Raw genomic sequence first — 27605 nt, 5'->3', positions numbered from 1 at the left:
ATTTTCATTTACTAAGTCTACTTGAAAATATTCTTTTGTTTCATTGGCTAACTGTTAGTAACCTCCTTAGTAAGTCAGCTGGACTAGGGTTGATGAACCTTACTAGGGTCTTATGTGCAGACTGCAGGCCTATCCACAGGCCTATAGGCGTCCACACTCTGTTGGTGATCAGAGTGGGAGCTCTTCCCCTAACTTTCCCTCGCAGGTGAGCCCTGTTGCCACGGAAACGTTTGCCTTTCCCTCAGTCCTTCTCGCGAGACTCCGGGGCAGAGTGGGGAGGCTGCTGCCTTTGCCTCAATGATCTCATCCCTTCAGCAGCTGCATAGCGCAGCGAGACACAGCGTAACTTTCTATCAAACTTCCAAGTTGCCTTTTAGAGACGACACGGGAGCGGTTTCGATTTCGGTGGAGTTCGGACGTTTCACGAGAAGGTAAGAAGAAGCTTTGTAAACTTCACGTTCCTGGATCAGTACGTACGTGCTACGACTTTAACAAAGGGGGAAACCGCGCTGTATTATGTGACATCCAAAAGCTTGAGGCAAAAAGGAGGAAAGGTGAGCGGGGAACGTGGTATGTCATGTGCGGACAATCGTCTCGCTCCTACAGTGCTACTCAACATCTGCCCGCTGTATTCGTGAGTAAACCAAGTGTAATATGGTGCTGTATAAAGACCGTGCCAGTGCTTCTAAGTAATGGTGTCGCTGTCATAGAACAATATGTTTAGTTAGTGTTTGGAGCAGTTTATCAACACGGACGCCACAATTCACTGGCTGCGTCTTATATGTCAAGGGCATTGTTCCCAGCAGTGCTTTAGAAAGACATATACAGGTGGTATCGTGTAATCAATGAATAGTGTGCCCTTATGATACGGTCAGCACCCACAGGACCGTGTTGTGAATGTGCGTGGTAGTTCCCTGGTGATTTCCCTGTGCCACATCTGCCAGGCCCGGAGAGCTGTGATTTGTTTACAGCCATGGGTGCCTCCATCATGTGCCTGAACGCACCACACCGGCTTATTACAGAGTAAAGTCTATCATAACAGTGTTAGGATAGGCCAAAATACTAGTGTTCTCTCTGTTACTAAGAATCTAGTCAAAGTGATGGGCTGCATGAGGCCATGTAGCATTTAGCCTCAAACAAATCTATTTTAGAATTGAACAGCATGTAAAAGCATCTTTATAGGGAAGTCAGAAGGTTTTTACATAGCTATGGAGTGGTTCTGATTACCCTTTAAGCAACGGTAACACGTTAAAAGAGCATATTTACAAAGCTAACATAGCACTTTCAAATAGTATCATAAAAAGTATCCTCTGTCCAAATTAGTTTCACAGTACTTTGTTGAGTAATCTGACATGAATCAGATGAGAAGAGGAAGCTTTGGACAAGATGGAGGATTTTTAGCATTCTTGATGGGCTTATGTGGCCAGTGGTGAACATGACTGTTCATATAGCTGCACAGTTTTCACTTTACTAGGCTACTTCTAATCTCAGCTTGGATCTCTTTTGCTAAATCAAAGCCATTATTCACACCAGTCTGCCCCTTGCACTAGCTGTTGGATGGCATTTCATTTAGAATTTATCTAAGCAAATAACTTATTTATCCAAGTATAAACAACAAGTCCACATATATTATCATGCAGGTAGACATAACAGCTTCAAGTCAAGTCAGATTGTAAAAATATGTAAACTTAACAGCAGCTCTATTATCAACTTAATACATCGCCTGTAATTCTACACAGTATATTTCAGTGGTCTGTAAGCAATAGACACATTTCTATTTTATCATCATATTTAAATCCTTATGCTGTAATTCTTGCATGCTAAGTAACTCAGTGATCCACTGAGGGATGCATCCTGTTGCTTTGTTATTCTTATGCATGGTCCCAAGTGCACTGGCTCAAAGGGACTAGTTTGGGCAAAGATAAAAGACAACAAGAGGAGCATTGTGCTGCTTATAATTTGCTACAGTGGAATTTGTGGGCCGCAATTATGGTAAACGGCCGCATGAAACTCTTAAATGAAGTGTTTGCACTATAGAGTTATAACGATGCATTATATGGAGGCTGTTACCTTTTATTAAATTTTAATGAATTTATAGGTTTAAATACAGTACTCCAGTGGGTTTTTTAATTGCACTGACTTCACCTTTTGAGAATTTGTTACTACTATGTTGGTGGCTACTATGAAAACTTGCTGGTACAATAATTCTTGAGATGTGTGCTGCCAGTGTCAGACACAAGGCCTGTTTGATTGCCTAAAAGGACCTTTAACTGTATTTCAGGAAGCTAGTAACTTGTTTGGTAAGTTACTTAAAATAAATTAAAAACATGTTGGTGAAAACACTGGTTCAATATCTATAGAAGAGGAAGTGCTGCATCGTGAATAGCAAATGAAAAGACAGTTTCATTCAGGGAAAGTAGAACTTATCTGAGTGTTGGGTGATTGTGATTTACTCATTTATTTTTAAAATGTATTACTGGAATGCCCCTTATGCTCATTTTCTAACTTAAGACCATTATCTGTGATTACCTGTAATTGTAAGGTAATCACAAACATCATTTTATTAGGTTTGACATAGAAAGCACATCATCATTTTATTTTCCTCTTTAAAGTAGAACTCATCAGTGAACTATGAGTGTTCAGGACTGACAGGACTTACTCACCCTGTAGTCACAAGTCTGGCTGATAACATGGTCTCTGGTGCTCAATGGATGCCTTTCCACAGGTGACAGTTCGACAGTCTGATAATTTTGATTGTAATGAGGTGTGACTATCTGTCTGTACTTCCTGCTAGCTAAACTATTGGAATGCCATTGCTTTGTGCGAATCGGACACTTCTCTATGTACCAGCCAATGGAGGAAAGCAGAGGGCTCGGAGCCACAATAGAGGTGATGTAATTCCCTTTCAGAGTGTTGTCACAGAGTAAATGCGGACAGACAAAGACGAAAATTCTCTCTCCATTCCACCCCAGTTGCCACAAAGTTTCGGGAACTTGACCTTGCAAAAAATGTGCGACAACTGGGACACTGTAATTATCTGTGGGATAGGGGGAGAGTTTGCTGACACTGGGAGTTCAGTGGTGGGGCAGGTGCAAACTGTTGCTTTCAGGGATAGTATTCATTAGCAGGTGGTCACTAGACACTGTCTACCAGCGTCTTTTTAAATATAGTCGTTAAATTGTGGTTATAACTATGGTTTGTTTAGTTGTCCGGCTCTATTCTAAAGATGCCAAGAATCAAAAAGATGAGCAAAAACCACAGTCATGCAGTGACCAAAGTGTGTATTTCCCCTTCTCCATTCCTGTCAAAATGAGAGCCTTGAAATTGGAACACTGGGAAGATTCAAGATTTGGAGAAAAACCACAAGACAAACATCCACTTTGTTTGACATAAAATACAAAACATCAAAACTCTTACACATTCTTATGGCTGCATGCATGCCTTTATTTCTGGAAGTTTGGTAAAATAAACAAGATTCATTTAATCCTGTTAGTTACAAACAATAGTATGTATGTTGTAGTATTTTTGTGCAAATGCCAAAAAGTTAATTGGTGTTGCTTTGAAAAAAAAAAGGCCACAGAAGTTTCCATAATGAAATGTGGGATTGTCGTAATGTGTATGTGCCACGAAGTGGCGGAATGCTCAGCGCTGTCCGGACTTGTCTGCTCGGCTGTTTGTCTGCTCGGCATTCGGCTCACTGGAACAGATTACAGGACCTGGCTCTCAAAAGAATCAAAACAGAGGTGGGTCCGAGGCCTGCACTCCCTGCCGAGTGTACATGTGGGCAGCGGTGGAAATACTAACACATACTACACAGACTAGCAGCGAGGCTCGCTCTTGTCCCTCCTGTGGACAGAAATCCGAGAAGGAGACAGGAATGTGCAAGGGCTTGGTTGTGGCTCCTTACAAAAGAGATTTCCATACAGGTCTGTTCAGCTCACCCTCATTCCTATTTGCACTTACAACTATAAACGCTACTGTCAGCAGCTTGTGACCCTCTGTAAAAATGGAAAGCTACACCTTTTCAACAATCTGTGTTCTGGTAACAGACAGAGACAGCCGTGACCCTTTAACAATGAAAGCACTCTTGTTGCTTTCAGTGTTTAGTTTTATTTCCTGTAGTCAAAGGTGAAATAAATCCTTCTTCAAATGGCTCCAAAAGTCCACATCCTTTAGCTTGGGTTGAGGGAATGCATTTCCACCATGTGAGTTCCTGTTCTGCTTTGACAGAAGAAAGAGGACTGTTGTTAACTACTCTTAATTTCTTAGATGATTCACATGCCAGTGAAAAAAAAAAGTCTTGACTGATTTTTTGCAACCTTTTCTCTCATTAACTGTGTAAAAAAAGTTATTTTAATTATTAAGTTATAGGCTTATGGTTGACCGGCAGATGAATTGGTCTCTAATAATGTGTGCAGCTCCAGGTACAAAGGGCAGATATAGAAGGCAAATAACAAACATAACAGCTTCCCTAGTCTTTCCTTTTTCATTGCTGGTTTCCTGTGCATTTCACTGATGTATTCCTGGACTGTACTGCAATGCTAAGCAAGAATCTTAAAACACAGCTCAGCCAATAAAAACTTTGCATGGATGTTTTATTGAGAAGCTATGCAGATCCCATATTCAGGGCTGTAATCCCACTGTTCATCTCTTAAATCATCTACATAAATAAGGTTTCACACATGCAGAGCCCCTGCTGAAATGTGCATGTCCCCCCCATGTTACTTGTGGGGATGTTAAGTCCTGATTATCATTTGCCGTCGGGAACAAAAGGGGACCATGCTAATTGCATCATCTTTCCTTGAACCAAGACTAAGCTGGAAGAATGGCTGAAACATCTTCTCTGGTGTATTAGCTCCAGTGTTGTCTTGAGAAACAGAGATGGAGCTGGCAGGAGAGGTAGCAGAAGCCATTTGCTGTGCTGAACGTTGCTGTGGTTTTCTGGCCATGCTGTATGTCTGATGTAGCAGAACCTCACAGTTATGCAACACAAGCTGACTTATCACAGGCCAAATGACTGTATGAATCGATTAACTCTGCGGCCTGACTGTTTATAATTGGACTGGAAGTGCACTAGAGCATGTACCGGACACTGGAAAATCAAGAGTCTGTGATAGTTCTTGTAACTTTGTTCAGAATAGCAGGCTTAGACACTATGATGTGGCCTAAGAAGTTATTACTGCAGACACAGACAAAGTTAGCAAAGGAGCCACAAGTTATTGCAATATTTAGGCTTGTGAGTGTTGCTTAAAGCCAACATCCTCATTGAGCTTGGTCAAATTTTAATGGAACACATCATTAAATAACTGATTAACCACAATCACAATAAAGACCTTTGTCTTCTTGGACAGACAACTGTCAACCACAGTCATCTACTCTATTTGATTACAGCTAAAAGGCTCATTATTTTTGACAGCTTGCTCAAAAACCCTTAATCCCTCATAATCTGTTTTCTCAATCCAATTTAAGACTCCCCCTTCATTTGCAATATACTTTAGCAACAGTTTCTTCTATCACTGCAGCATAAATAAATCAATGCAGTCAGTTTTCTCAGTTTTGACTTCCCAATTACAATCTGACATATTCACCAGTGGTGAATAGCTATTTTTTAATGTCAACTATAAAGGGAGCATGTTATTTCAGTGTTAAGTGGCCAACAATAGATGACTTGAACTGTTTGCTTAAGACATTGCAAATGCTACTCTTCGTTTGCCATCTTCAGACCTAGCATTTCCTTTAACAGCTAATACATTCAGTGGAAATTCAGAGCATTGTAACAGTGACTGCCCTCCAGGCTGCATGCCCTCTCCAGAGAATCAATCCCCCAAGGTGCTGCAGAAGGATAATGAGCCTGCTTTGCTGCCAGCCCCTTCCTCTGTACTCCACTTTTTATCACCTTCCTGTGTGCTTACATGTTACTGAAGACATGCAAACTTTATTTTCCATAACAAATACCTAATGCATCATCTAAATATGACTGCATGTCTGCCTTGCATCGCCAAGCTTTCCAAAATCTGAACTCTACTTCAAACCATGTGCTTTTACGGGCTTTTCATTAAATAGTACTAAGTGAATATTTGGGTATATTCATTTATTCATGTTTTTGAGACATAGACACTGAAAGCAGTGCTATGTATACACACAAACAGAATGTGTTAACTTTCTCTGTCTCAAAGTCAACACCATCTCTGTTTGTCTTCTGTTCAGCTTGTATGTGCAGTGAACCCACAATTAGTATACTGGGACAGTGGTACAGCTATTTGGCCAGCGTGAGAGGATATTAATCAAGTTTTCACCTTGACTCTGGCCTTCTATGGAGGTTAACCAGTTCCCTGTGTTTGCCTTTGGTTTGTGGCTCCCTTGGCTCCACTGAAGCTCTTCTTGTTTCCCCTAGCAGCAGTGCTCTCATGCTCCTTGGTTACACGCTCTAACAACCTACGGGGAATCCTAGTACAGCGCTAATGCATCTCTGTTCATCTGACTAATCAAATTACTCCGTGGGCTTTGCTACTGTGGTGGGTTTGTCAACAGAGCAGTCTTTGATCGATGGACAGATCAGTCAGACTTCTGAAAATGAAGTGAGAGGAATTTGAGTAGTCCTGTGGTGGTTTAGATTGATTGATTTTACATGGGGCATTTTCAATAGCCCATGGTCAGTGGAAGTTCTATTACAACCTAGCTCATATTTCTGCTGTTCATGCTTGACCTGTTCTACAAGGCTTCATTTAACCTTTTACCACCGATGGTCAGACAATTTATGAACCCAAAATGAACTAATCATCTGGGTCTCATTTTCTATTCCTTTTCACTAACTATTGTAAGGTGCTTGTGTCTGTCTTGTTTTTGACCAGTGTAATCGGCCAGAGGATGTGAGGGCTCAGAGGAGATGACTTGCAAACATGGCAGACATCTGTCATGTTGACAGCAGTGCAGAGAGAATGTGTCACAGTGATGTGGAGTGACCTTGCTGCTCATACAGATGTACAGAGGCCTGTGAGGATCATCCTGCCTTAGACAAACACACATTTACATTCTACATTCACTCTTCCCAAACAAAGACATAGAGACAGTGTCACCAAAGTGACAGCTTTCAGAGGTAAAAGACTGGTGCATGTCATGTCAACCATAAATAGATTTGGAGATTAATCGTGATTTTTACACCCAACAAAATCACAAGATTAAATAATATTTTACAGAAACTTTGTAACATAACATTCTGTGTTCATAATTGAGCAGGTCTAATGGCTTGTCATATCCTTTGAACATGCAAGGCATAGACATTTTAACAAATTATCTGACAAATTATTTACAGTGTAGTAGAAGTGATGAATTTAGATATAGATGTATTGAAGAATTCATATTATTACCGTGGGGAAATGCAAAACAAAAATGAAAAGTTACATATGTTCATTAATACATTTGTCAACAAGAATGGATTGCCATAATATACTATCCACTTGCCTATTGTCCTCTAGCTGTAGTGATTTTCGGCAATAGTATTGACAAGCTCATTACCACACTCACCCGTGGGAGCAGCTTTGAATAGCTGTATTGGCCTGAGCTCAGCATGAGCTGGCATTGGGCATATGACCAATACCACTAATGGTCACTGTATGTACTTTTACAAACAGGGACTCACCACTGGATGCCCAGCTCCAGGCAGTCTGGGTGCACCTGACAATGCTATTGAAACACAGTGTGATCCCAGAGCTCATCTGTCCATCAGCTATGCTTCTATACATGGCCGAAGCCAAGAGTTATCAGATCCCCCTATGAAATAACAGCAGCGCTCCAAGTGTCTGCCAGAAGAACCCCATCCTTATCTTCTTGCACATGGAAAGGCTGAATTATAGACAGCCACTCTGCTCCTCTGTGCATCCACACTCTTAATTATACTACTGCTACTCTCCTCTCATCCCTCTATTTTAATCCACCGCTGATAGAAACCGCTTCATCTGCACACAGGCAGGCATGTGCCAGCCCCATGCTGAGTGAGACTATTTGTTTGGCAATAAATATTCATTGTTTCTACATTTGGAGACATGCACATTCTGATGCTTTGGATATGTATTCTGAACTATTCTCTCAGAGGTTTATTTCAACTGAATAACACAGTGTCCTCTATATAAGAGTTTGTGTCTGAATCCATCTGTGCTGGTAACTAGCATGTTTGATGATCTGGGGCATTATAAGTTGTATGTTTGATGGTTTCATTCTGCATTACTTCAAAATCACTTTATTTGTGTCCCCAATTGATTTTGCAGCAAAGAGACAAAAATGCTAATAAAAACACTACACACAGCACAAATCATTTGGCTTTCTGTGTATCACCTGGACTGGACAAAGAATAAATCTGGACTAAACCAGGTCAAATGCTGGACTAAAAACAGGAGTACATCATGCCTGGTGGGAGTAAATTGGGACAAACCCCAAAGATAAAAAATAGTATTTCATATTGTGGCTGGTTTTAATAAAATACTTACACACCCTGTATATCACCAGAAGCCTGCATATTATTGGTGGAACATGTAACCACCATGTAACCATAATTAACCTAGTGTGACCAATAAACTCATGGCTGCTAGAATACTGAGCAGATTAAGATTTTGACAACTACCATTGTCAATGAAAATAAGATTTTAACACAACTTTAACTGCAGTGGCACTTTTATTTATTGCTCTTTTGACAGTAGACATACTTTAGCTTCAATGCTTCAATTTGCTTTGTAAACCTATTTAACAATGATTCAGCGAAAGTAGCAGCTTACTGAGATATGGCACTTTGGGCTTATGTTTGCACTTGTTCATAGTAAACCTTGGTTTGACCCTTTGGAGTCCAGCATGTTTCTAGTATACAATAACACTTTTAACTTCCATACCAGATTACAATGTAAATGAAAGAATAGGTTGTGTTAACCGAGATCTTGATGATATAATTTCACCCTCACAACACAATCACTAGCTGCTTTCCACTAACATAGCTTCAAAGCAAAAGCAATATGTGCTCTGCATTTTACATACGTCAAAGCAAGCAGTGTGAGCAAAGCAAAGGTTTTAATTAGAATCTTCAGAAGTTGTGAACTGCCCCAGAAGTATTACAGATAATTCTATGGGGAAAGTCTTATTTTGTTTGAGGTGGATCTTCCAGAAATAACAGCTAGCATACTTTGCCTTTGATGTTGTCCCATTCAGTATACAGTCCCGTGAGTTCCTGCTGTCTAATTTTATTTGCTGAATTGACTGTCTTGCCATGTGTGCTTATAGGACCTGTGCTTACTCTGTTGGATTTGAAGATCTGTGAGGTGCTGGGCAGAGGGGGCAGTGAAAGTGTAGCCTGGAGCACACTTCCACTTTTAAAGCAGGGCCCAAAACTGCAGCAGAACAGCAGACAGGCAGGCAGCTAACTCATTAGCATTTTTAACATTCCTCTGCAGGCAACAGAACAGAACACTCCTTCACATTTCTTCACCACTCTGTTAAATACAAAACTATGACTTAAAACATGCTCACATGACGTGTTACAAAGATCTTTCATATTGTTATAGCAAGCTTTGTCTTTGTAGATTGAAGCATTTATGGGAGATGTATTGCAATATTTGAGTACTTAAGTTAATTCTTTACATGAAAGACAAAACATTTTACCTGAGGTCCAGATCCATAATTTCAATGGGTTTTCACCAGGTCATAGAAATGTTCAAAAATAAAAGAAAAAGAGAGAGAAAAAAATATTTGTTGTGGAAACTTGCCAAGACACGAGTTAATGTTTGCCTCAGTGCCTTGCACATTAACTTATCAGTTTCTGGGTGGACCCATGATTAATGTCAACCTGGCATTCAGTGTGACAATCATCTTCTGTGATACAAAAGAAGGCACATGGCTCATTTGCATAAGTAAACACAAATGCTGCATCATGCTATTTTTGGTTATGTCATTTGTTACAGTTATGTGCCTACATCATCAAGTTACAGCAACACTCAGCTGTGCCATGACTTCTCTGTTGACCTCTGTAACACTTTTAGAAGGCAGATAAAAATACATCTTTCTTTGTCAGCATTACACCAGAAACACTGGACAATCTCACTAAAAATAGATACTGTACTAGATATAGCCTGCATTTTTTATTATTTTTTGCCATATCAAATTCAGCTTTAAAACCTTCATGAAAAATGCTGTACATTCCACTGTTTAGACAGTTTGCTGGTCAATCATTACATTGAAATACACCATATTTTCTTCAAAGGTATGCTAACTCTTTTCAATTTCTTAGTGATTCCTTTATACCCCATACCTCAATACTTAACTAGAGAAGTGGACCACCTAAGCTGTTAGCAGCGCAATTAGCTTTCTAGGCCCAAGTGGTCTTATCCGGACAAAGGCTCTCATTGTTGAACCCAGGGCCCAGCCTAATGACACCTCTGGGAACAGGACTAAGTTTACTATTACCAACTATAAGCTATTTGAAGTGCTTCAAGTGCCATTTATCCTGCCCTCTCCCACGTAACCAGCAAAACCCCAGTGTAAGACTTGAGTAAAGAGAAATACTCAGGGACACCTCAGGGAGTGATGGCAAAGAATATACTGGCAGAGCTCCAGAAGTGTCTCCTTGTGTAGACTCTATGACAGAAATTCACTTTGCCACTGTACTGCCCATTACTCACTGAACTGTGCTGAATTGATAGCAAGAGGCCCAGAGTTTTGCCACAGTGGCTAAGAATTCACAAATGAAAATGTATAGATGCCACTAGTTTCAGAGTGTTCAGAGCACGTGTTGTTGACATCACGTGTGTGGTCAGAAAGGCTCTGTCAGGTCGTATTCATGTCTCATTGTACTGTGCCACTTTTTGCACAACTAGTATTGAGGCCTTTACATGGTAAGCCAATAATCATATGCAATACGCATATTTAAGGCATTACAACAGACAAGGGCAGATATTGTCAAAACATGCCCTATGCAGACGATCATTGCTTCCTCTAGTCCACATTGGTGACATTCCAGAGGTTTGCCTTGTGGTTGAATACTGCTATCGTCTTCTGAATTTTGTCACTTGTACTGAACAGTGATTCAGTTCATCCAGCCTAATCCAATCTTAATGTGACAACATTAAACTTGGAGGTTAGGTCTTATTGCTTTAAATTTCAAAAATTGTTGCTGTTGTGATATATATATATATATATATATATATATATATATATATATATATATATATATATATATATATATATATACACATAAATATATAAATTCTTGCAAAGGACATATTACTCCACCCAACTAGGTAGCAATAATCCTGGGCCCTGTCTTTATCGTGACCTTTGTGGGTTGGGCCTAAATAACCTTCCACTTGATGATAATGATGATGTTTTCCACCACGTTTTCCAAATGCCATTCACTCAATGGTCTCGACTCTTCCCTCACAGATACACCAACTTTTCATCAAGTCAAGCTTCTTGGCAGCTCTTATACACACGGCAAAAACAGTGCCAGGTAGTTATCAAAAGCTTCACTGTGTAGTGGTGGGGCCTCATCTTGCCCATGTCTGGACAGAAGGCCCTTTGTGCTGGCTGCCCAGCCGCCCAGCCGGTCCTTACAGCCAGGAGATTAGAAGACGAGGGGAGACCATGGGCTAAATGGTAGGGTGCTTGTCTGAAAGCCAGTGGTGTCAGCCAAACAGCGCCTTAGCCCTATTCAACCCAGCAGTAATTACAAGCTTGTACGGCCATCCTCTGGCTCTTTTGTCTCTACTTTGGAAACACTTGTCTAATGTACTGGGAACTATATTCCCACTGTGTTTGAAGACATGGGATAAAATGTTCAGCAACAAGCTGCAACTTGCAATCAAAGCCCACCACTGAAGAGTCACTTCAGAAGTCTTTCTGTAAGTTTAAATATAGGTGGAATTGTTATTGTTATTATGTATTTGTTTTGATTTGTTTTTTCATATACATTTTTGCACACTTTGCAATCTAATCACTCAAACCATTTCAGAATGTTTGAAAAATAAATCATTGTGATGTGAACCAAATGCATCACAAATGTATCTAACTATAATCAAGGAAAGACATAGCCCAGAGAATGACACAACACTTTTAGGTGTGATGTGTGAGGCAATAAGAGACCTTTAGGGCTTTGTTTTGAATTGAATTTGATTTTGGCATTTTCTATATGAAATATTGTCAAAATTACAATGTGCACAAACCTGACTTGTTTCCACCAAACTAAAGCAATAATAAAAAAGGATTCATACTGTGATTTCAGTGATTTCTGTTGTGTCCCCTGTGCTTCTGTCTAGAGACTTGAACTAGAGACTTGGTCTAGAGACCGTTCACAGTCCAAACAAAGACACTGCTGCTTTACAATCATGTGTTAAAGGCCACTAATGTTGTTGGTGATCTTTTTTTTATGTAAGTGAGAGTTTTTTCTTGGACAGCTGACTGATGATTGTTCGAATGTGTATGCCAACACACTTTCAGAATGTCTGGCTTCATAAGTGAAGTACTGACTCAGATCTTGTCAGATTGAGTTGTTGAGTCACTAGTTTTATGATTCTGGTTAAGAAGTGTTAATTTCATGTTTGAGATTCATAATCACCTGCTGTGTGCGCACCTGTCATGTACATTTTTATGACTACAGGGTGCGTGTCTGTATCACTGTTAGAACCAATGCAGAGCGCTAAGCTTTGTGTCCAGACATGCCCATGTATCATGTATTTTTCTTTGTACTAGTGGAGAAGTTTGTTTTTTTAGTATTCTCTGTACTATGATATAATTTCAGCTGTAGAGGGTCAGCTCAGCTCATTTGGGGTTAACTTCATTTAGTCAATAGGCAAGCTGTCTGAACAAGCCTTGATGTAATTCTCAAGATGTGAAGTTTTTCAGAATTACATCAAGACTTGTCCAGACAGCTTGCCTTGGATTATCACAACCTTTAGGTTGTGATAATCCTTCCCCTTAGTTTGTCTGTTTTGTCTATTTTGGTCACCTTGTCATACTGTAGTTTTTATTTTTTGAGAATTATATGATCTAATCCAAAGCAAAGTCTTTGCATATGTTAGACTACACATTTCACTAAAATGTAATTAACAAGATTTAAAGTTTTGAAATGGACAGCAGATGTGAAATAATTACAATTCCAAATGTTAACTATCAACCATAATAAGGGTCAAAGTTCATCTAATTTAAACTAGTTAATAGTTATTATTTGTGTCACATGCACTTTATTTGCCATTTGTAAAGACTAGTATAGTACAGTCTATATTATTACTGACTTTTTACTGACAGTAAAAAGAACAACACAACTAGGATAGTCTTTCTGGAGAGGTACAGCAGTGTGAAGGAGACTGGTCTGTGGAGCTGTCACAGTCCACTGTGTCCAGTGTCTAATGTGATCAGAGCCTTGACCGGGCAGAACTGACTGAGCGTTAATCTCCAACAATGCCTCACTGCCAAATTGGCCTGATTTGTTCAGAAAAAGGATCATCACCCACTTTTCTGGTGAATTTCAAAGGGCCTTTTTCTGTTTGGCTACTACACTATAAAAAAAACCAAAAAAACAACTAAGTCCCATTTTATGTGTTGTCTGTTAATGTTCCACTAGTTATAATCATGGATCTGTAATAAAAACTGGATAAGGCATTCCCCCTCTGTCCCGGCTCCCCCCCTCTGAAAGCGACTGGTGGCCGCTCCAGGTACTGCAGCTCCCGGGAGCGTGGGCCCAGAAAGAATTCTCCCATAGAAAAAGTAAAGTAGTCTTTGAGAATTCAAACTACCCGTGTTCGACTGACAGGGCATCGACTTTCAACTTTCACGGTCGGATTTTGTAGGGATTCTTTTCTATTTTCACAACACAAACTAAAGTAAACATAAAAAAAATGTTTAAATCCTCAAAGCGCCTAAAAGATTGCTTTGTAAGAGTTAGCCTAGCTCCACATGTACTGCTTGTATTACATGCCAACAATACATGGGGGTAATAGTGTGACAGATAATCAAATTATTGGTCCGGTATCCTCATACAATTAACCACCATACTTCTTTCTTTATTGACCTGCTTTTTTGTTTGTTTTTCAGGACTTTAGGACACAAAGATGACAGGTCATGAGCAACACAGAAGACACAGTTCACAGAGTTAAAGGCAGAAGATGTAAGCCTCTAATCCAGACAATCAACCTGCTCATGATGTCAGGGAGGACCTGGAGGCAGCTATGTCTTTCTGAGTGCCTTTAGCTTTGGCACAGGACTGATGACCAGCCTAAAGCTCCCACCGATGGAGCACACTGTTGGGGGCTCGGTCCCTGCCACTGATGAGTTTTACACCCGCCATCTTCGTGTGGTCAACGGGGCTGCTGTGCCCTCTCGTGGAGACAGTACTCACACCACTTTGAGCCCAGGAGTACCAAAAATGGGTGTCCGGGCCCGGGTAGCTGACTGGCCGCCTCGAAAGGAAGTCACAGCACCAATGTGGCATTCTAGCACTGATTCAGAGAACTCCGGTGCCCCAATAAAAACTCATATTAAGTTAGGCCACATAATGAGTCCTCAAGACTCGTCAATGCTGCGTAACATTCATAACACTCTAAAAAACAGAGCTCAGACCCAGGTCAATAACTACAGCCCAGATACCCGTTACCTGGCCCCAGGAGAGCATCGTGGCCCCGTGCACAGGAACCCCCGGCAGAGACGTATTCGCCAGCGCAGCAACAGTGACATGGCCATAGGAGACATGGAGGGTAGTGGAGACAGTGGGGACGAATGGGGTCCAACAACAGCCAAACTGTCCCCTTTTCATCGCAGCTATGGTAGCACCTCTTCTATTGACCAACATGGATTGTCTGGAGAGAGCTTCTTTGAAATGCTCAAGGGCTATCAAGAAGATAAGATGGACCAGCGAAGTCCTGCACCAGACAAACTAGAGGACATACTGAATGTTGGGACTAAACAAGCCCTCATAGAGCTCCAGGAAGATGTTCCTGATGGTCTTTATTCCAAATCTAAAGACAAGTCAGCCAAAAGACGCACAAAATCTGAGATCGGGGGTGAGTCAATATTTCGTAAACTACGGAATGTGCGTGGTGAATTGGACTCACCCAGGGCTGGATCAGATGCGGATGAAAGCCGGACAGATGACTTGTGCCCACCACCTAAGCCTTGGGTTTGTCAGAAAGGTTTTGCCCACTATGATGTTCAGAGCATACTGTTTGACCTCAATGAGATTGCCCAGCTACGTCAGACTGCAGGCAAAAGAAAAAACACCACCACGGGGGCATCAGCAGCTGCAGTAGCCTCAGCCACCTCCACCATCTCCTCCACCCACAGCCTGCCTTACAGCTCTCCCAGTGGAAGCCAAGAGGAGCTTAACTCTAGAGACAGTCCTGGGTTGGACACTGTGGATGAACAGAGCAATGAGATGCTGCTGAGCTGTCCTTGCTTCAGAAATGAAATAGGCACAGATGTAAATGGGCATTGCCGGTTAGGAACAGATGAACTTGTATATCCTGGACTAGTGAACACTGGTGCAGCAACCAGTGGGGAGGGAAGCTTGTATGAAACTTCTGTGACACACTGCACAAACGCAGGAGTAGCAGTACTAGAGGGCCCAAAAGAGGGTCCCTGCACACTCAGCGACAAAGGCAAACAATATATTGTGGAGCATGTGGACTTGGGAGCATACTATTACAGGAAGTTCTTCAATCTTAGGGGTACGACTCTATCAGTACTCTACTCAAATATGAAATGTCTTATATTCATCATGTGTGCCAATTTTTTTTTTTTAGATCATTGGAACTACTTTGGTATAGATGAGACACTTGGGCCAGTAGCAGTGAGTTTACGGAGAGAGAAACTTGACGAGGACAAAGAACATGGCCAGCAATATAACTACCGCCTCATCTTCCGGACCAGTGAGGTTGGCCAAGTTTTGTTATGACTAACAAACTAAACCTCTGTGCTTGCACTTTTCTGTTGCTTAAATTATCTGGGTTCCATTAACATTAGTAGTCTACTGATGATGCACTCTATAATATAAAATGGGGTTTGCCTGACCCAGACTGATGCTAATATTGGAAATGCCAAGAGACAATTTATTGGCCCATATACTTTCATGTATGTGATCCCAGATAAAAGGAATTTCTTCCCACATGGTAATGCACAATCTGTAAAGAAGAAAGCTGTGAACAAGTGAAATTCAGGCAGTAAATCAAAGCACTGCAATAGAAATTTAGTACAAACTTTCACTTTATTTAATAACTTTATAGTGTACTGTTTTAGATGAAAATATCACTTGCATCAGCATTCATTCAATACATGAAATATCAAATCAAGGCAAGCCAGTTTCATTATGCCTACAGCTATTTATCAGTCATCCAATATCAGCAGTGTGTGAATAAACCTCAGGAAGCACTTTCATACAAAACATCAAACCACGACATTACTGTGTCCATTGGTTTGGAATTAGGAGTTCGTAGAGACAAAATATTCAAGGATTGTATACATGTGCTTAAAGGAGGTGATTGTTCAGGTGAAAGTAATGACTGAGGTGAGGCGAGCTCTCAAATAAAGTTTGAGGGCTCACCTCCAACCAGATATGGTATGCCAATTCTAAGTCTACCTAGTTTCTTGTAAAGAACACATAAAGAACACATTGTTTATAAAACCTAAAGCCCACTAAACTCCAGCTCAAATATTTTTCCTTGGAGGCTGATTACACTGTAGATAAACATGTTAAGTTTGCAAGCAAAAACACAACATTTTGTATGAATTCTTTTTGGTTTCATATACTTGGTAGCTACTCGTCTGTGTTGAGGCATGTCATGTGTTTTTTCTCCAGGTTCAAAGCAAAGCAAGAATTCTTGAAACATTCCTGGCACTTCTTGTCCAGTTACACCACTAACCTAAATGTTTCATTTTCCTCCATATATCTGCCTGTTCAGCTGACAACTCTACGGGGATCAATCCTCGAAGACGCAGTGCCTTCCACATCTAAGCACGGCACTAGTAGGGGGCTGCCTATCAAAGATGTGCTCGAGTATCTTCTCCCTGAGCTGGACCTGTCCTGCCTTAGACTGGCTCTAAACACCCCGAAAGTTACAGAGCAGCTAATAAAACTGGATGAACAAGGGGTATGAGGACAAAAATCTTACTTAAATGGTCCCAGTGCTGCCATGTTTTTACGTTTTCTAACAGGTAACTATGTTTCAGCTGAGCTTTCAAGTGAAGGTAGGGGTGATGTACTGCAGAGCGGGCCAAAGCACAGAGGAAGAGATGTACAACAATGAAACTGCTGGCCCTGCCCTGGAAGAGTTTCTCAAACTGCTGGGAGAGAAAGTCCGTCTGAAGGGCTTCACCAAGTACAGAGCTCAACTGGACACAAAAAGTAACTTGTTTAAGGAATAGTATCACATCACTGTCAAAATACACAGTTGAATATTTATGCATATGACTTGATACTATACTACTTAGACTATTTTCTCAGGTATTAAATCAAGATGGCAGTTGTTCCAACTGTCATTTAGACTAGACTGTCACTGATCCAGTCTTCATTGTTTAGTTGTCTGGGCTCAAGTGAAATACTTTCCCGCTGTACACCAAATACACACGTGAAAGATAGATGGCAGTAATGACACAATAGGTCTCACAAGTGTCTTGCCATTTTTCCTCCAGCGGATTCCACGGGCACTCACTCCCTGTACACTGCCTACAAGGACTATGAGATCATGTTCCATGTATCAACCCTGCTGCCTTACACCCCCAACAACAAGCAACAGGTAAAACAGAGCTCAGTTTCTGTGGCATTCAGCCTGTGTCAGGAAAGAGAAAACCCTATTGTTGGAATACACATGTGTATGAGTGTTTACTAAAGTAATGTGTAATGTGACTGTGATTACGCAAAGGCATGATTCTCATCTCACTTTCATGATTGTTCCCAGTGCACTGGATTTAATTGATTATAATGCATAGATTAGGTCACTAATTAATGAATGTTAAGTTCTAACAAAAGATTTGTTGTTTCTCTAGCTGCTAAGGAAGCGCCACATTGGGAATGACATTGTGACAATCGTGTTTCAAGAGCCTGGTGCTCACCCTTTTACCCCCAAGGTCATTCGCTCACACTTTCAACATGTGTTCATCATTGTCCGTGTGCACAACCCCTGCTCAGACAATACATGTTACAGGTGAGTGGGAAAATGAAAATCTGATAAAAAAGACTGCTCAAGTGAAAGTTTCCGTAACTAGTACTGGTATTATATTCAAATGTCTTTTGGTGTATATTTGTATAATTACTCTTTTCTGTGGCTTTCAATATGTCAGACAGTAGTCAGTATTTATGGCAGTGTTTGAACTCCTGACCCAAGTTTCAATAGCTTTGTACTGCCTTGAGTGCTACAGGCTTAGGCTTTTTGTAGGTACCATGCATTAAGATGAAAGCATTGTCTTGAAGGCATGTTTTGAATGATTCTTTTTTTTTTCCTACACTGAGTATGTTTGCATGTACTATTGTGTTTGATTTGGTTATAAAGAATTAAGTCACTGCTTTGAGCACTGACTTGAATGTAGAACATTTTTTCCTCTCTGCTGGCTGATTAGTGGTGTTGCAAAGAGGAACCAACAACTTCATGGAATTTGTATTACTGCCCAACATGCATGAGCTGCACATTATGCACACGTAGTTGGTCCCTAGCTTCTTTTTCTTACCACTTTTTCATGCTCATTTGCACATTTACACATGCACATACATCCCTGGCGCACTAATTCACTGTGAGCCTAACTCTTCACACAGTTAGAAAATAGAAGGCTTCTCCCCTACTCCTCGTCTTCCACTGCCTGCCACTTTGCCTTTGGGCAGCATGAGTCGAAGTGGTCTGAAGGAGTTAGCGCCATGAACATGAAGTGCTCTCCTCAGCCTGGTATACATGTGAGCGAGGAGGACTATTCAGAGCAGTCCGTCAGTTCAGTCTGAGTAGCGGACAAGTCAGGCCAGCCTTCTGTCTGCACCTTGCAACTGCGTTCAATTTAGGCAAATTTAGATCTATGTCACTTTGTCCACACGGCAAGTGTACATCAGACCTTCAACTCCCACAGCTGGATCTGTTTTTTTCCTGAGGGGTCATCTTCTGCTTCATTGTTGAGAAGAGATTTTTATGGAAAAAGGTGAAATGCTGGTTCTCCTGGTTTGCCTTGAGATGAAATTGAGAGTCGCGGGACACAGAATCCTTAAGGATAGTGTCGTTACTCCACCCAGCTTATACTCTCCCAGCATCTAGATTCTTCATCTACCATTTGAATGTTGCCATTTAGATGCTGTAATTTTAGTGAATGGAAGCTCTGAGACTGGACAATTAAATGGAGCAGTTTGCAATGAAACTCTACAATTTTAGCTTTGCTACAATTTGCTCTTGAAGTGTAATGTGGTGGATATGGTCAACTTAATGTGAAGACTAGAGGTGAGTTTTGATTGCTGTTTTTTTCACATATTTTTTACTCAATTCTGATGAAAATTGCCAATAGCGTAGTTGAAGTTTGAAGTTTCTGTTTTTTTAATCAAAATTATTTTGATTGATAAACTGATCCACTAAATATCTGCCTTGCTGTAACATTGAGTAACTTAAATATAGCATAGGTCACACTGTCTCATTCTTTGCATCTGCCATAACATTGTTGATGCATAGAATGTTATCTTGCTAATTTCACACATTGGCTCAGAGTCAGGAGCCTGCTGAGCCATATTGCATAAGATCTTTTGTTTAGTAAATTGAGGCCTTGCATGCTAGCACTAGCCACAGTTTTGCTCTCACACACTGAGGCAGAGTCACATGGTGACAGCACGGGAGCTAGCTTGTCAGCTTTGATTGGATGTATGGTATTATAAGCCGGGTGAAGTCAGCCATGGTTTGCAACATTTCTGCTACAGGCACTGGATCTGTTATTTGTGTAATGGACTGAATGGAGAAGTTGTCAGAAGTGTCAAATCCGCTCATCTAAAGCCATTTTGAGGTTTACACCCACAAGGCTACACTGTATATTGGCAGTATAGATTTTATACATGCATTTGTCTTTTAGCAGTAGGATGTGACAGAGATATGCTGCTAACTCCATGAGATATACCTCATCCTCTCTGAAATATTAACATGTTTCAAGCCTTATTTAAGTTTACCACATTCCACAGGTAAGACAGGGCACTATTTTACCTGTTTACTTATTTATAGTAATTCAATTCTAGCTCAGTCATTGTTCTGGACAGAATAGAAGCAGTGGAGGGTAACAGGAGCAGTGCATAGCCTGTAGGAATTTGTACGCCCTCTTTTATACTTCTAAATGAAGGAGGTCAAAGGAACATTACCTTCAGCACTTAAAGGACCCTATGTCTTTTGTCTGTCAAAGTATCCAACTTTTTACAATGAAGTTATAAGTTTTAAGATCATGTTTTGTGCTTGGCTACATATGTATTTTTTCTGCAGCAGCAAGTATTCATCACTGTTTTGTCTGTGTCTTCAATTTAGTGTGGCGGTGACTCGTTCCCAAGACGTTCCCTCCTTTGGACCACCGATTCCTAAGGGCGTGACATTTCCCAAATCCACAGTCTTCAGGGACTTCCTTTTGGCCAAAGTAATTAACGCTGAAAACGCTGCCCACAAATCGGATAAATTTGGTGCAATGGCAACACGTACACGACAAGAGTACTTAAGGGATCTGGCAGAGCGTCACGTCACCACTACTCCTGTGGAGCCCACAGGGAAGTTCCCATTTATCTCTCTGGCACACAAACGGCGGGAGAAGACTCGTCCCTATAGCAGTGCAGAGCTCAAGAGCTTGGGAGCCATCACCTGGCAGGTTCATGCTGAAGACCAAGTTGCAGGAGCTGAACGAGAATGCCTTTTGGCCATTTCTAATGACTTCATCATCTTGCTGGATCAGGAGGCCAAATCAGTAGTGTTCAACTGTGCCACACGAGATGTTATTGGATGGTCGACAGGAAGCCCCGCCTCTCTGAAAATCTACTATGAACGCGGGGAAAGTGTGTCACTGCGTTCCATCAATAACAACACAGAAGACTTTGGGGAGGTGGTCAAAAGACTGGAGGTCAGTGGGGTACCTCAGCTGTCTCACATACTACATTTTATTAGCACACACCACCTGCTGTAACAAGAAGGGGGAAAGGGTCACAGTCAACCACAAAAAGAAACAGCTCATGACAGTTTGTAATTAAGCGCATGTACTGTCTGTTCTGTTATTTAAGTATACAAATATTTTAATACCCACTTTCACTGTCTAAATGTTTAAAAATATATATAATTTTCTTACTAAAACTTTACAAATCCCTTCATGTAGGTGGCATCACAGACACCTTTGGTTTATGTTGTAATGTGAAATTACACCAAACATCACAGCTATTGAGTCTTTATTGTAGGCCAGGCTGAGCGTAATAGGTAGTGCTTTGCTGAATTAATATCATTACTAAGGTCTCTAAGGCTGTGTAGTTGTAGACAATGTTTAGTTGTTACGTAAATGTTATTAAAGGCAGCAGTGACTCTCAGTTTTTTATTTGTAGCAGATGATATTTTACTTGCATTTTCACATGACCAATTCTGATCAGTGTTGGTGGGTTATGCAACTGAAAACCACTGTGAATATACTGTCCATAAAACTGTACATGCTGCACATTTTGGGTGGTCTACAATGGTGCTATATGATTTCACTACTCATATACTACTGTTTTCCTGCAGCTTCTGACCAAGGGCAGTCAAACTACTGAGATGACACTGCGTCGTAATGCACTGGGTCAACTGGGTTTTCATGTAAACTTCGAGGGCATTGTTGCAGAGGTGGAGCCCTATGGCTATGCATGGCAAGCCGGTCTTAGACAAGGCAGTCGACTAGTAGAGATCTGCAAAGTAGCAGTGGCCTCTCTGTCCCATGAGCAGATGATCGACCTCCTGCGCACCTCTGTCACTGTCAAAGTGGTCATTATCCCTCCACATGAGGACTCCACACCACGCAGGTAAGCAACAAGACTTCATCACCACATCATAACCAAGGACAATGTTTATGGTCATTTTATTTAATCTAACAGAGGATGCTCTGAAATCTACCACATGCCACTAGTGGACTACAAGAACCACAAAGAGGGAATGCCATATGAATTAAAGTTTCCTTTCCGCCCTCCAAACAACAACAACACTAAGTGGCCACGGACCACCTCCTCCAGCCCACAGACTCGTACCTCTGGCTCAGGGGGCACACTCATCAAAGCTCCTCCTCCTGACTTCAGTAACTCTGCTGCCATGCCCCGCAGTGTGTCCAGTGATGGCAGACCACTCAACCCCAAAAGGTTACCTTCTCTTCTCTATTTTGTCTTATTAAAAAGAGCAGTGTTGATTTTTATGCAGTACACATTAATTAATATGAATTAAATTAAAGCAACAAATAATTAAATTAAAATTAGTACTACTGCACTACAAGTCCACAATTATCTCCTTTTTGTGTCAATATTTTTTATCAATCCATGTTTCCACTCAGATATTCTCCTGGGAATGACAACTATGCACTGGCTTGTTCCATTGTCATGGGTCGCACAACGCATAACACAAATTCTCCTGCTAACATGTCCTACAATGACACCATGAGCTCCAACCAGTGGAGGCAAAAACCAGTGCCAGACGGGTAAAGTCATTAACCTTCAATTTCACCCAACTAAAATACATTATGTCTAAGTACTGGACATATTTTTAAACTGTGTTTAGGTTTAATAACAACAACTGCCAGACTACTGTGTCTTCTCGACAAGCAGCAGGTGAAGGGATCAACGGGGTCAAGACTTGCTCTGGTGTTGCTTGGACACGACAGGGAGAAGTAGAGACTGGCCGGCTATTGGACAAAAACACCGGGGGTGAGTTTTTTTTCTACACATATTATACCAGATTTTTAACAGACACTTATCTGAGCTTTTAACTTCCTTGTTTTCCGCAGACCCTGTGACTTCAAAGGGACCCATTTCCAGGCTACAGTCTGAACATGGATGTCACATGTCTCCCAACAAAAACATTAAGGTGAGTAGCACATCTGAAACAGTAACACAGTGCTTTCTGTCATTGTACAAATTCTAATAAATCTTCTTGCTAAACAGGATGGTCCATATTCATCCAGCCAATCCAGCAGTAACACACTGTCAAGTAATGCCTCCAGCTCTGCTCACAGTGATGAGAAGTGGTATGAGGTAGGCTCGCGCTCAGGGGTACGAGGAGAACTGGAGCTCAACAGTTACCTCCAGGGAGCCTCCACTGACAGTGGCATTGACGCCACCTCCTTCACAGCCACACAGAGCAGCACGGCTTCTTCTACTGGTGGCTTCAGGGCCAAGGAGAAGATTCCCTGGCAGGACGAAGCATCATGTGGTCAGAGGAATACCGAATCCTCCCCTCCTCCAGACTCTCTGCTCACTGTTGGAGGCAGTGAGACCCAGGCTAAGAGCCCTTCACCATTCCCACAACATCCTGATACATACAACCTGAATGATGCCTCCACCCTACCCAGGTGTGCTGCTAATTCTCTTCATTTCAGCTGTGTAGGCAGCTCAGGAATGTCTGCCCTTACATCAATGTTAAATAGACGGTGATTCATTGTAGTCCCAATATATCCCATACCGAGCCAGACGGAGAACACCGGAGCTATGCGGCTTTGGCATGAACAAAGACAGGCTAGAATAAGAAATAAAATAAATATTTGTGTGTGTGCCTCTAGTTGTGTATGGAGATGGTTGTATTTTTTACTGTCAGCTGGTATTCATGAGAGAAAGGGAGTGCTTGAAGTTGAAGAAATGCAAACTGTGCTCCACGTCACATCCTATCTTCTCTTTGGCTTTGACTTGAAGGCTTTGCTCTCTATTCTTTAACCATCTAGAAATAACTGGAGCAGACCTGTGCATTGACAGTGGTGCTTTATAGTGTTCACACCGAGATGGCAGTTGTTTGAACATTCAGCTGTCTATATTTTAAGTATTGCATATCCTTGAAAGTAGTAAAACTCAGAATATATTCTCCTCATTTATACTGAGGCATCCCACTCTTAGCATACAGAGCAGATTTAGCAAGCCATGTTCTGACGGATCTGTGGGGTTTGCATGTTGTATTATGGTCTCCTTTGAAGCGAGTTAATCTCCTCTGTGTATTGTTCTTTTCTCTGTTTGACATTTGCATAAATATCGAAGTGCTGCCTGTTATGTCCTCCAAATTCACTAACTTCTCTCTCTTTCTCCAGCCATAGTCCTTTAGGCCAAGTCAGCAGGGCCATGTCCCCCCAGGATGAACCCACCTCCCCTTCCCAGTCTCCAGGAACCAAGAGCTTCTACCCACGTCAGGGAGCAACATCCAAGTATCTGATTGGTTGGAGAAAACCTGGAGGAACTGTCAATTCTGTGGACTTTGGCAGCACTAGAAAGTAAGCTAAAATCTTTTTTACTGAGTATGAACACACTGAGACACTAGGGAGGTGTGCATTAAGCAGAGGTTGAAGAATGCTCTGCTCTGCAAGAAAATGCAGCCCACTGTGAGTCCTGTTGATGCCAAGATAAAACAACAAATAGGATTGTCAAATGGTGTCTCGGATACTGCTTGTTAAAAACTAAACAACACTGGAAAAAAACTAAACAACACCGCCATCATGTGGTCAATAATAATAGTAGCGCTGAGTTGTGGGCTTCTGGTAAAAGTGGAAAGCTCTATTCAAAGGAACCAATAATCTTAATACATTCCATCCATTCACTGTTGACGTGTATAAACAATGCTCTGCCTGGGTCTTATTATTTTAAATGAAATACAATCCTTTTAATCTCGTTATCGTCACTTCTGATCTGTGCATTACAATCATGACCTAAAAATGTGTCTTTTTTTTCCGCCAAGACGACACCAGAGTGATGGGCCCTTGGTTGGTCAGCCACAACTCAGGGCCAATCTACGGGGAGCCCAGTCGCCACAAAGACATGCTGCCAAGTCAAGCTTGGAAGAAGATTTAAAGAAGCTCATCACACTAGACAGCCCCCCTCCCATGACAAGTGAAGAGCAGGTAAAGTGGAGTATTTTTATGAAAATTACAAGAATCAATGAGAGAAAATGTGTAAATGAAGTGACTATAGATGCTACAGGTACAATTATATTTTGTCTGTTCCCCAAGCCCCCATTCCCAGGTCCCACCCCTGGCCGCCGCTCCATTAAGAGGACAGTATCAGATGAGAGCATTTACAGTGGCCAGAGGGAGGCATCCTCCAGTTCACAGAGGGACACTCCCACTGACCTTCTCTTCAGCTGCTCCACAATGCCACGCTCACCCACTGCCCGAAACGGCAGGCGGCAGTCACACAAGTCAATGGGTATAGCTTGATATTAAAATTATGATTCAATGAACTTTGTCTTTGTAACAACTTTAATATGATTATTGTGGTTCTGTCTCCAGGAGACCTGTCAGCCCCTGACAGCATGGAGCTTGAGCAGGACAAAAAAAATCAGCAGGTGGAGGATTCTGTGCTCATGCCTCTGCCTGACCCTGGGACAGATGGTCCACTGGATTGGGCCCACCTGGTGGACGCTGCCAAGGCCTTTGAAGGTGGGCAGTCATCATCACATTTCAATTTGCTGCAAAATTGCTCCAAAATTGCCTTCTGAAAGGTTTAAAATAATACCAAGTTTCTTTTCACCACAAGATGGCACTACAGGACAATAGTCAACTACAGTTTGACTACCTTGTAAATGACAGGGCATTTGAACTGTTTTCCAACAGAACAGCGGCTGGTATTCCTGGCAGCCCAAGAAGAGAGTGCCCTGGCAGATAGTGTGGTCAGCAGTAGCACCCCACAGCAGGCAGAGCCTCAGGCAGCTCCCCTCAGACTGCCACCCCCTGGGTAAGAGTCACTGAACACTGACCACATTATTAACAATTACACACATAATGCACACACTATCATCAATGCAGTAGGTTTATGTTTGACCTGTCTAGAGGACTGTTTGTGCTTACAGCGATATTAATGACAGTCCAGCCTGTCTCCTGGGTAAAGTGACCCAGCTGGAATCTATGGTGAGGATGCTTCAGGATGATCTAAAGAAGGTCAGTCAACTCCAAACTGTCAATTAATTATATGAACTGATTTTTGCTGTTTCCTTTTTCAAGTGAACAAAAAGTAAGAATGTACTAATATTGCTCTGTTTTGTTACTCCTAGGAGAAAGACGCAAAGGCATCACTGCAAATGCAGGTCCAAAGCTTGCGTGAGGATAACCATCGTCTCCTAGAGGAGTCGTACAGTGCTTCAGCCAAGCTCAAAAAGTTCACTGAGTGGGTCTTTAACACCATAGACATGAACTAACACCACTGTGAGCCTGATCACTACTCAAACTCACCTTAAACTCCAGTGTTAACACTACATGGTCCATCAGTGATGTGGGACATGAGCAACCTGTGCCAACTCAAACCTTTCTGCCATACTGTTTATTCTATGTGATTTGAACAGCAGTGTTTTGGTGCATAAAGGGGAATGACTAGTCCTGGCATGTACTACCCTCCCATCACTGAGTCATGTACTGTCCTCCTTACAGTCCTAGATAACCTAATTACAAGGTTACAAGCTAAGCTTCATTTAAGAAACAAATTAGAATGGCTATAATTGATGCATGAGTTGGGAAACATTATACAACATTCCTTTGGGAGACACTTTCTAGGAATTAATTGTGTCAAGAAATAATTTAAATCCTTCAGTGAAAAGAGCACTGACTATTTTTATTACTACTCAAATGATAAAGCTATATATGAGATGTCCGTATACTGTGTGATCACAGTGTAGCTGCACAGACAGACTCTTTAAATAGCACACACTTTACACAATGTAAAGCCTATAGCATCTGTGTGTATTTACTGTGTAAAGATTGTACTAGCCTGTGAAATTTCAGAGGGTTATTGAAAATGTACAGGACTACAGTTCATATGCTGATGCTAAGAAATATATAATAAAAACAAAGCGTTAAAGGTGCCATACAGAATTTAAAATATGTAAATACATAACATATTTTCTTCAAAATGGCCAAGTATCTGCATGTAGACAAAACCAAAACTATGGATTATTGAGCCAAGAACTGACAAACATGTAAAATGCTACATGGAACTAACCTTTGTTCAGTCCATAGCATGCTTTAAATCCACAACTGGATCCTACATGGTTGCTGTTCATTTGAAATACATGGTGAAATGTATGTATGGGACTTCTACAGTATACCTGTAGTGTGTAAAAAGCCTCATAGCTCGACCTGACTTATTTGGTTTCTCGTTACCACACACTTAATAGATGTTTTATTTCTTATTTGAGATACTGTGCAAGTGTAAATAAGCAGAGATTTAATAATCATCAGAATTTGCACCTTCATTCTTTTTTCTATGATTATTTTTGATGTATTTTTGAAGCTTTGTAGCTGGGGTGTAGTGAGTGGAGTGAGAGCCTAAAGAATAGAGAGATTAAATGGGACTAGACCATGAGCTGGACTCAGAAGATGAGTCTTGGAGCTATAACTGTCCATTGTTTCCATTGAGCTGTGATGTGTACAAATGTTTATATCAATTAAAGACATTTTGTTGAATTACA

At 41.3% G+C, this 27605-nt stretch overlaps 1 protein-coding gene across 3 annotated transcripts; it reads left to right on the top strand.

Moving 5' to 3' along the window:
- Positions 1-279: 279 nt before the first annotated feature.
- On the top strand, positions 280-27605 carry LOC110155288 (signal-induced proliferation-associated 1-like protein 1). 3 transcript variants are annotated; one of them, XM_020919371.2, is made up of 21 exons: positions 280-431; positions 14065-15692; positions 15768-15898; positions 16923-17111; positions 17191-17365; positions 17653-17756; positions 18007-18164; positions 20490-21069; positions 21714-21988; positions 22061-22318; positions 22507-22650; positions 22731-22876; positions 22957-23036; positions 23114-23520; positions 24244-24423; positions 24885-25047; positions 25156-25351; positions 25435-25584; positions 25759-25879; positions 25995-26082; positions 26196-27605. In XM_020919371.2, the coding sequence occupies exons 2-21, from the start codon at positions 14237-14239 to the stop codon at positions 26337-26339; spliced, it is 5145 nt and encodes a 1714-aa protein (XP_020775030.2). In that variant the 5' UTR covers positions 280-431; positions 14065-14236; the 3' UTR covers positions 26340-27605. The 3 variants fall into 3 exon arrangements, with proteins under 3 accessions (XP_020775030.2, XP_055014272.1, XP_020775031.2); XM_055158297.1 differs by lacking the exon at positions 280-431 and adding an exon at positions 562-634; XM_020919372.2 differs by lacking the exon at positions 280-431 and adding an exon at positions 3908-3926.

The sequence above is a fragment of the Boleophthalmus pectinirostris genome, unplaced genomic scaffold (assembly GCF_026225935.1).
Source record: "Boleophthalmus pectinirostris isolate CB_2022bp ecotype Guang Dong unplaced genomic scaffold, ASM2622593v1 HiC_scaffold_10, whole genome shotgun sequence".
NCBI classification, from domain to species: domain Eukaryota; kingdom Metazoa; phylum Chordata; class Actinopteri; order Gobiiformes; family Gobiidae; genus Boleophthalmus; species Boleophthalmus pectinirostris.
This window is presented reverse-complemented; position numbering and strand designations above follow the sequence as displayed.